Source organism: Diospyros lotus, chromosome 3 (assembly GCF_014633365.1).
Source record: "Diospyros lotus cultivar Yz01 chromosome 3, ASM1463336v1, whole genome shotgun sequence".
NCBI lineage: Eukaryota > Viridiplantae > Streptophyta > Magnoliopsida > Ericales > Ebenaceae > Diospyros > Diospyros lotus.
The window spans coordinates 21,017,559-21,027,550 of record NC_068340.1 but is presented as its reverse complement, the minus strand read 5'-3'; the positions used below and the strand labels follow the sequence as shown (position 1 = coordinate 21,027,550).

The following is a 9,992-nucleotide window of genomic DNA, read 5'->3' as shown; positions in this document are numbered from 1 at the left end:
CTTATTTGTATTTTAAATTTAAAATTACAAAAATAATGTTATAAATATCATTGGTTAGTTAGGTATTTATTAAATTTAAGTTTTAAAATTAGAAATATAAATATAATGTTATAAAAATTTAATAAGAAATTTAAAATAAACATTTTTTTGTAAAAGAAATATTAATTATATATAAAAAATTTAATAAATATACAATTTTTTTTGGTAAAAGTAGTGTTTTAATTAGTAGTTATTTATTAAATATATTATAATAATTTTAAATAAAAATCTTAATATTTATATTTTAATTAGTTCTTATTTGTATTTTAAAATTAAATTTACAAAATAATGTTATAAATATTGTTGATTAGTTAGGTATTTATTAAATACAAGCTTTAAAATTAGAAATACAAATATAATGTTATAAAATATAATAAAAAATTTAAAATTACTTTGTAAATGAAATATGAAATATAAAATATTGATTATATAAATTTGTTTAATAAATATAAGAATTTAAAATGTTAAAATAATAATTAAATTAATGTTATTAAAATAATCATATTTAATGTTTTAAAAATGTAATGTTTTAGAAATATTTAGATTTAATGTAATAAAAATCTAAATTTATTAAAATATTTCTATAACATTAAATAGAATTGATGTTATAAAAACATTTAGATTTAATGTTTATAATTAAGAACATTAATTTTTTTTAAAGTAATATTACAATAATTATATTTAATGTTATGAAAATAATTAGATTGATCTAATATTGTTAAAAAATTTGAATTAATGTTATAACAATTTCATTTAATTTCATAATTATTTAGTGTTATAGATTTAATATTAGTGGCTAATGATCTAGATAGTAATGATGTAATTAATGATTATGGTCTACAACACTCAAAAGATCCAAATGTATTAACGATCAAATATTAATGACTTTGTAGGTTTTGAGGATACTTTTATATTGGTCATATTATTATTAAATTTAAAATGAAAATTTCGTCGCATCGTAAATGGATTGATAATAGGTGTAATCCAAGAAGGGGTGGGATTACTCGAGAATTTTATAATGGTGTTGATGAGTTTATTCAATTTGCGTCTACCCAAGAAAGTTTCATAAGATTAGAAGAAAAGTTAAGGTGTCTATGTATGAAATGTGAGTGTTTGAGATTTAAATCAGTCAATGAGGTCAAAAGGGATCTTTGTAAACATGGGTTCATGAAGAATTATTATTACTGGACTCATCATGGTGAAAATGTGCCTGTAGTACCTCCACCAGTTGTTGAAAATGAATATTATAGAGAGGATAATTTTAGAGATCGATTCAATCCATATGAACAAATGGTAATGGATGCGGCAGGGCCATCGAGTGGGCCATATATAATGCAAGATATTGGAAGTGGAAGTGGGAGTGGTTATCAAACTTGCACTGTAGATGAAGCACCGAATGAAAATGCACAAGAATTTTATGATATGTTAACTGCTGCACAAGCTCCATTGTATCCGAATTGTGAAGTAGAAAGTGAACTTTCTGCTGCAGTTAAAATGCTAAGTATTAAATCTGATTATAACATGCATGAAGGTTGTTATAATGAAGTCATGTAGTTTATGCATGAAACAATGCCAACTGATAATCGTGTGCCAACTGACCTTTATCATACCAAGAAATTGGTTTCCCAGCTGGGGGTTGGTTGTAAGAAGATTGATTGCTTTCCAAATGGGTGTACATTATATTATAAGGATGATAAATCCGAGATAAGTTGTAAGTTTTGCGGTCATCCTCGTTTTAAACCTGCAAGAAGTGGGAATGGTAAATTTAAACAAATTTCTTATAAGAAAATGTGGTATTTGCCTCTAATTCCAAGATTACAGAGAATATATGCTTCCACAGTTATAGCTGCAAGCATGAGATGGCATCATGAAAGTCGAAGGGAGCCCGACGTATTGTCCCACCCGTCCGACGGGGAAGTATGGAAATATTTTGATAAGAAATATCCTAATTTCGCCGTTGATTCTAGAAATGTGAGTCTTGGTCTTTGTGCAGATGGGTTCACTCCATATAGTCAATCGGGTCGCTCGTATTCTTGTTGGCCAATCATTTTGACCCCATATAACTTACCTCCTGGAATGTGTTTGAAAAGAGAGTTTCTTTTTTTAACTGCGATTATTCTAGGTCCATCAAATCCAAAAAATAAGATAGATGTGTTTTTACAACCTCTAATTGATGAACTTAAATTATTGTGGTATGAAGGAGTTTTGACTTATGATATATCAACAAAAACCAATTTCATGATGAAGGCTGCTCTATTGTGGACTATCAATGATTTTCTTACATATGGAATGTTATCTAGTTGGATGACATCTGGTAGATTAGTGTGTTCAATTTATATGAAAAAACTAAAGCTTTTACTCTCAAGTATGGTGGAAAGACGTCATATTTTGATTGTCACAGGCAATTTTTACCAATGGATCATGTATTTCGGCGAAATACAAGTGCATTTCGAAAAAATAGAGTTAATAATTCTCCTCCACCACCTCGATTAACTAGAGATAGTATTTTTCAAAGAGTATGTAATTTTCTATCTATTTTGGAAATGCAAGACTGTGCTCTGCCTAGATATGGTGTGAAACATAATTGGACCAAACGAAGCATTTTTTGAGAATTACCGTATTGGAAAGATAATATGATTCGACATAACTTAGACGTGATGCACATTGAAAAAAATAATTTTGACAATCTTTTCAATACAGTAATGGATTTCAAGGGTAAAAGTAAAGATAATGCAAAAGCTAGAATGGATTTGAAAGAATATTGTCGGCGGAAGGAGCTTGAGTTAATAGATCATGGTGGAGGTAAGTATTGGAAACCAAAGGCCCAATGTAATACCCGAAGTTTTCCTAGGCATTGTTGTTTAAGAAATAAAACATTTCCTTGGAAATCTAAGGATACATGTGAAGTTCCGAGGTAATCGCCAAGGAACGAATGAAGAATTTTTCGAAAAATCATCGAAACTATCGCAAGGGGACATCATCTAAGGTATTTTGGAGAAGTTTAAGGAGTTATAGGGGCTCAAGGGATATAAGTGCAAGGAAGTATTTGGGTTAAAGAGTTATTTGTAAGAAGTTAAAATATCTTATAACTAGTTAGTTAAAGGAACCAAGTAAGCTAACTTAGTTAGGAGACATAATCATGAGGAATCTTGAAAAATCAAATTAACATGTGGTGGCACATGTTTAAAAGGACACATGTCACAAGGGGGAGAAATGGCTCAAATCTCAAGGGACACTTGGCACAATCCTATTAAAGTGATGATTACAACCTTATCTAAGTGACACATGGCAAGTGACACATGGCACTCTTGGATTGGCCATAAATGCCTATAAATACCAAGGCCTTGGAAGGGAAATTCTCACCATTAATCAAGAGGAAAAGGGGAGGTGAGTTGAGAGGAGAAGCTTTGCCCAAAAATAGAGTGGTAAAACACTTCGTCGGAAAAGTTGGACCGCCACCGTAAAAGGCGTTAAATAGTAACAAAACAGCAAGGTAATTCTAATTTCTTTTCGTAGTTCGATAGATAATTGAATAAGGGTCGTGTGGGTTCAAACGGAAGTCAAATCGGAGTCTGGACGAGGGAGAACGGGCCAAAAAACCTCAAGACGTTAAAGCTGGAGGGGCGGCGCGTGCAGTTCACGCGCCACCTGACTGCCGCGAGTGGAGCGCGTGGGGATCCTTCCCCAAGCGCGTGAGGGCGCGTGAGATTCCCTCTTGGGCCCAAATTTTGTACAGTTGGTCCTCAAATTTTTCCCTAGGACCCCATATAAAAATATTTTATTTTTGAGTTTCGAAGTTATGTTATTTTTGCAGAAAAACTTTCCCGAACCCTGTGAACAGTACTTTAGAGCTTCCGAACCAGCAAGGTGAGTGCTTCTTGCATCTTTATATTACATACCGAACATTTTTTCTTCACACGGGTAAGGGTGATTACTTGCATAAGCATGACTTTCCTTTAAATCAAGCATTTTCTCTTTCTTTGTCATGCATCACTTGGTGTGTGTGGCTAGCTGAAGTCAGGATCTCATGTTAGACTGGTGAAAAGTCTTGGAGATGTGAGAACATGATTGATCAACGGGGGTGATTGCAACACCTCGGCGTCACTACCACACAGGCGGTTTCATATCATTTTACATATCTCATCACATGCATGTTATCTCTTCTTGTTGCACTCACTTAGATATAACTATCTAACTTAGGTGTCTCATACCCCTGGAACATTCAACGTTCTAGGTGGGTTAGTCGTGACAGGTGCCTTGGAATCAAGTCAGAGGAAAGGAAAGGAAGTGGTTCTTGGATAGTTAGCTCCTTTACGTTTTAATTGCAAAGCGTTGTACTATTACTTTAGTGTGAGTTTTACTTGTTGTAAAAGGGAGCCTAAATGATCCCTAGATTTTCAAGTTGTATTATGGCTTTTCAGATGGTTTTTGTGTTAAAAGCATACAGTGAAAGCCTTAAATATCTAGCTTATGGTTTTATAAAGCTTTCAGGTTCGATCCTTGCTTCTGTTGGCAAAGGCTTCCATAAAATAGCAGGGTAGGTAGGTCGTGGTAAGGGAATGAACCTCTATGTGTGTGTAAATAAAAGGTGGTGATGTAATATACAAGATGTTATAGTCGTACTAATCTTGATGGTTTATGGTGACAGGTTATGTAAAACATAAGGAAGAAAGAACCCGAAGGAATGACACCTAAACCCGATGAGAAAGTGGATTAGGAAGGAAAAAGTAAGTTGGTCGTTCGGTAGGTTAAACCACTCTATTGCCATAACTAAGAAGCATATTGGATTTTGGCAGGTAATTTTGGTTTGACATATAAAGTTCTAATTATTGCTTCTTGGAACTTGATGGTTATTATTTCTTGGAAATTGGTGGTTATTGTACCTAGAAGTTGATGATTGTTACTTTCCAAAAAAAAAGGGGGAAGAAGAAGAAGTGATGGTTATTGCTTTGGAGATGTGATGGTCATTATCATTTGGAGATTTGTTGACTGCTCTTTAGGAATTTGATGAACTAGGACTAACCGATCTTATTTGATAAGGATGCCTTGAGTAATGGTTTGTGAAATGAACAAGTGATTGCAGGTGAAGGATTAGAAACCTTGAGGATTTTGGACAAACTAACTTGGAAGGTTGTTGATGTTATAGGAATTTTGGGAATGTATTGTAAATCTAAGGGCCCCGAGTATGTAGTAAGAACCCTAAGAGGTTACAATATGGAATTTGGGACTTAGGGATTTGCATAGCTTTATAAGACCCCTCATATGGGTATGGATAGGTGGGTAATTGTCATATAAAAGGTTAGGACGAGTGGTTGCATGCTTTATTTTATTGACTGGGTGTATATCATTGGGAGAATATGTTTATAAATTGTCCTTGAAATTTATTGTAAATGGTTTCAGATGGTAAACACTCACCGAATAAGGAACCCTAGGCGCAGAAACAACGTTCGAGAGGAGGAGATGTAGGACCAGCACGAGGAAGGGACGTAGATGCCCCAAGGTAACCCACTGCCAAAAGGGAACCAAGGAGAAGGAACTCGTATGGATCAAATGGAACGAGTCTTGGGAAGTATGGTCACCCTTATGCGAGGAACACAACCAGCAGGTCAAGTTATCCCCGAAATCCTAATGTTAGCGACAGGTTCCAGCAGTTGAACCCGTCTGTTTTTCAAGGAAAGGTAGGGACTGACCCCTGTGAGAATGAGTTTTGGCTGGAGCAGGTCGAAAAGATCTTTGACTTTATTGGCTGTGAGGAGGAGGATAAAGTTGGTTGTGCAACATTTATGCTTCGTGATGAAGCTGACCAGTGGTGGAAAATGATGCAGAGAACTCTGCAAGGTCCTGAAGGACGAGGTACTCCAGTTACTACATGGGTGCAGTTTAAGAAACTTTTTAATACGAAATACTTTCCTTTGTGTAAGAAAATGGAGAAAGGTCGGGAGTTCATGAATCTAAAACAAACTGGGGACATGTCTGTCGCCCAATACGAGGATCACTTCACAAGGCTGATCAAGTATATGCCTATATACAACCTGGACAAGGAAGCCAAAGCGCAGAAGTTCCTTGGAGGACTGAAGTGGAAGATTCAACTGGCCTTAAGCTCCTTAGGGACACCCACCTATGCAGAAGTGGTGCTGCAAGCCTTGACGGTAGAAAGCAACTTTCGGCGAATGGAGACTTTGGGAACGGAATTTCGTGGGCCCGAGGATGGAAGGTTGGGAAGAAAGCATGACTTGGGGACTCAAGGGAGGAAGTTCAAGACCAAAGGTTCGTGCCCGAAATGTTAGAAATATCATCCAGGGAAGCCTTGTAGGACAGGAGCCCAGGGATGCTATTCTTGTGGAGGAACTGGCCACGTGGCTCGGGATTGCCCAAAGGGGATCGTGTGTTTCACTTGCCAGAAGCCTAGTCATATCTCTCGCGACTGCCCTCAAAAGAAAGGTATTGTTCAATTCAGGGCGAATAAAGGAAGCATGGAGCCACAGCGGGGACGCGTATTTAGTTTGACGAGAGAAGACGCCAGTGCCAACCCATCAATAATACAAGGTACAATGATCTTTCTTGATACGCCGGTGCAAGTATTGATAGACCCAGGGTCTACTCATTCATTTGTATCGCATGCATTGGCACGTTGTTTAAAATTGGAATTGGGAGAACTAGGGTGTCCCATGATAGTATCTACCCCTTTTGGAAAACAAGTAGAAACACATACAGGCTATGGGGATGGACGGATCGTATTGGGGAATAATGAGTTTTCAGTCGAACTTACGTCCCTAGATATTCAGGATTTTGAGATAATCTTGGGGATGGATTTCTTGACTAAATATAATGCAAAAATTAACTGTCAAGAAAAGACAGTTGAGTTACAAACAGATAATGGAACTTGGGAGAAGTTTCGAGGGAAAAATGGGAGTGGGAGAATCAAATGGATAACAGCCCTTAAAGCTGATAGGATGTTAGGGAAAAGAGCATATGGCTACCTAGCTTGTGTACAGGAGAATAACAAAAAGGTTGGGCTTAGGAAAGTGGCCATAGTAAGAGACTTTCCTAATGTGTTTCCTGAAGACTTACCTGGACTACCCCCTTATCGGGAAATTGAGCTTGCCATAGATGTCCTACCAGGGACAGACCCTATATCAATACCTCCTTATAGGATGGCCCCAGCAGAATTAAGGGAATTGAAAAGTCAGCTGCAGGATCTTTTGGACAAGGGTTTTATCCAACCTAGCATGTCACCTTGGGGAGCACCTATATTGTTTGAAAAGAAAAAAGACGGGAGTCTAAGGATGTGCATAGATTACCGTCAACTGAATAAGGTTACTATAAAAAACAAGTATCCGCTCCCTAGAATTGATGAGTTGTTTGACCAGTTACAAGGTGCTAGGGTATTCTCGAAGATAGATTTGAGGTCGGGCTACTACCAGTTGCGAATCAAGAAGGAGGATGTATTGAAAACTGCCTTTAGATCTCGTTATGGACACTATGAGTACTTGGTGATGCCATTTGGGTTGACTAACGCACCAACAGCCTTTATGGACTTGATGAATAGGATATTCAGGCCATACCTAGACCAGTTTGTGATTGTGTTTATTGATGATATTCTAATATATTCAACTAGCAGGAAGGAACATGAGCGACACCTGGAAACAGTTCTAAAGACGTTACGGGAGCATCGACTATATGCCAAATTTTCTAAATGTGAGTTTTGGCTAACCCAAATAGCTTTTCTGGGCCATGTCATATTAGAGGAAGGAATAACGGTGGATCCTTCAAAAGTTGAGACAATAAGGAATTGGGAGCAACCTAAGACCGTAACTGAGGTGCGTAGTTTTTTGGGGCTGGCAGGTTATTATAGAAAATATGTTGAAGGATTTTCTCATATTGCTTTACCAGTTAACGAGAAAAAGGAGTTAAGTTTGAATGGAATATGGCATGTGAGCATAGTTTTAATGAACTCAAAAAGAGACTAACCTCTGCACCTATTTTAGCCATACCATGTGGGACAGGAGGATTCGTAGTTTATACTGATGCCTCAAAAACTAGCTTGGGGTGTGTACTCATGCAGAATGAAAGGGTGGTGGCATATGGGTCTCGGCAATTGAAAAATCACGAGCAGCACTATCCTACCCATGATTTGGAATTGGCTGCGGTCGTGTTTACCTTGAAACTTTGGCAGCACTACTTGTATGGAGAAAAGTTTGAGATCTTCACAGATCATAAGAGCTTGCGGTATTTATTTTCACAGAGGGATTTGAATATGAGGCAATGGTGGTGGATGGAATTCTTGAAGGATTACGATTGTACGATCCAGTACCACCCCGGGAAGGCAAATGTTGTGGCTGATGAGTTAAGCAGGAAAAGGCCTGCTCTAATAGCTAATTTGATGGCCCGGGAATGGGGACTGGTGGAGGCTTTTAGCCATTTGTCAGTGGGCGCAATTCCTAAAAGAACGTCTGTCTACGTCGCTGGCCTGGTGGTTCATTCCCATCTGGTGGAACAAATCCAGCAAGCTACTCTGGAAGACTCGAGGGTGAAGTTGTGGGTAGATGACCGGGGAAGGGTCAAAAACCCTAACTTCAGTTTTTCTGACGGTATATTACGGTTCATGAACCGAATATATGTGCCCAGGGTCAAGGAATTGAGGCAAACCATTCTAGGAAAGGTGCACCAAGCCAAATACACTATCCACCCTGGTACTACCAAAATGTACAGGGACTTGAGAAATTTGTACTGGTGGCTGGGAATGAAGAAAGACATAGCTCGTCACGTGAGTCGATGTGACACTTGTCAAAGGATAAAGATCAAACATCAAAAGCCTGCTGGGAAGCTGCAACCCCTAGATATTCCCGAATGGAAGTGGGAGCATATCACTATGGATTTTGTTACGGGTTTGCCAAGAGGACCTATGGGAAATGATGCAATATGGGTAATAGTGGATAGGCTAACAAAGTCTGCTCATTTTCTGCCCATGAAAGTAGGGCAACCAGTCAGCAAGTTAGCACAATTGTATATAAAGGAGATAATCAGATTGCATGGAACTCCAGTGAGTATAGTATCTGATAGGGATCCGAGATTCACTTCTCGATTTTGGGAGAGTTTGCAAAAATGTTTGGGGACCCAATTGTGGCTGAGTACGGCATATCATCCCCAAACAGACGGACAATCAGAATGGACAATTCAGACCATGGAAGACATGTTGCGAGCCTGTGTGATTGAATTTTCAAAAGGATGGGAGGAGCACATACCCCTGATTGAGTTTGCATATAATAATAGTTATCACAGTAGTATTAATATGGCACCATACGAAGCTCTCTATGGTCGAAGATGCAGAACACCTCTATGTTGGACCGAGGTAGGAGAAAGACAGCTTTTAGGACCTGAAATGGTGCAACAAACTAACGAAAAGATTAAGCTGATTCAGGAAAAGATTAAGGCAGCCCAAAGCCGACAGAGGTCATATGCCGATAATCGAAGGAGGGGTTTGGAATTTCAAACTGGAGATAAGGTATACTTGAAGATCTTACACCAAGGGAAGAAACGAGGAAAGTTAAACCCACGCTATGTTGGGCTATATGAGGTTTTGGAGCGTATTGGGCCAGTAGCATATCGGTTAGCACTACCCCCATCAATGTCTGGGGTACACGATGTGTTCCATGTGTCTCGTCTACGAAAGTGCGAACCCGATCCTTCTCAGAAGATTCCAGAAGAAACGATTGAATTGCAAGAGAATTTGACCTACCCCGAAGAACCCATTGAGATCTTGGACTGGAAGGAGAAAGTATTGAGGAACAAGGTAATACCACTGGTGAAAGTGTTGTGGAAACACCATAACATTGAGGAAGCCACTTGGGAGAGAGAAGAAGAAATGCAACAGAAGTTCTCACACCTCTTCAACCATGTGGAGACTTAGGGATGTATTTCGTGGACGAAATCTTTTTTTTAAGGGGGGGAGA

The 9,992-nt window shown here is 38.2% G+C and overlaps 1 protein-coding gene across 1 annotated transcript; it reads left to right on the top strand.

Annotated features, from left to right (window-relative positions):
- Positions 1–2,741: 2,741 nt before the first annotated feature.
- LOC127796870 (uncharacterized) lies at positions 2,742–6,326 on the top strand. The gene is made up of 2 exons (XM_052329273.1): positions 2,742–2,841; positions 5,713–6,326. Exons 1-2 carry the CDS (start codon positions 2,742–2,744, stop codon positions 6,324–6,326), a joined length of 714 nt encoding a protein of 237 aa, XP_052185233.1.
- Positions 6,327–9,992: the final 3,666 nt, after the last annotated feature.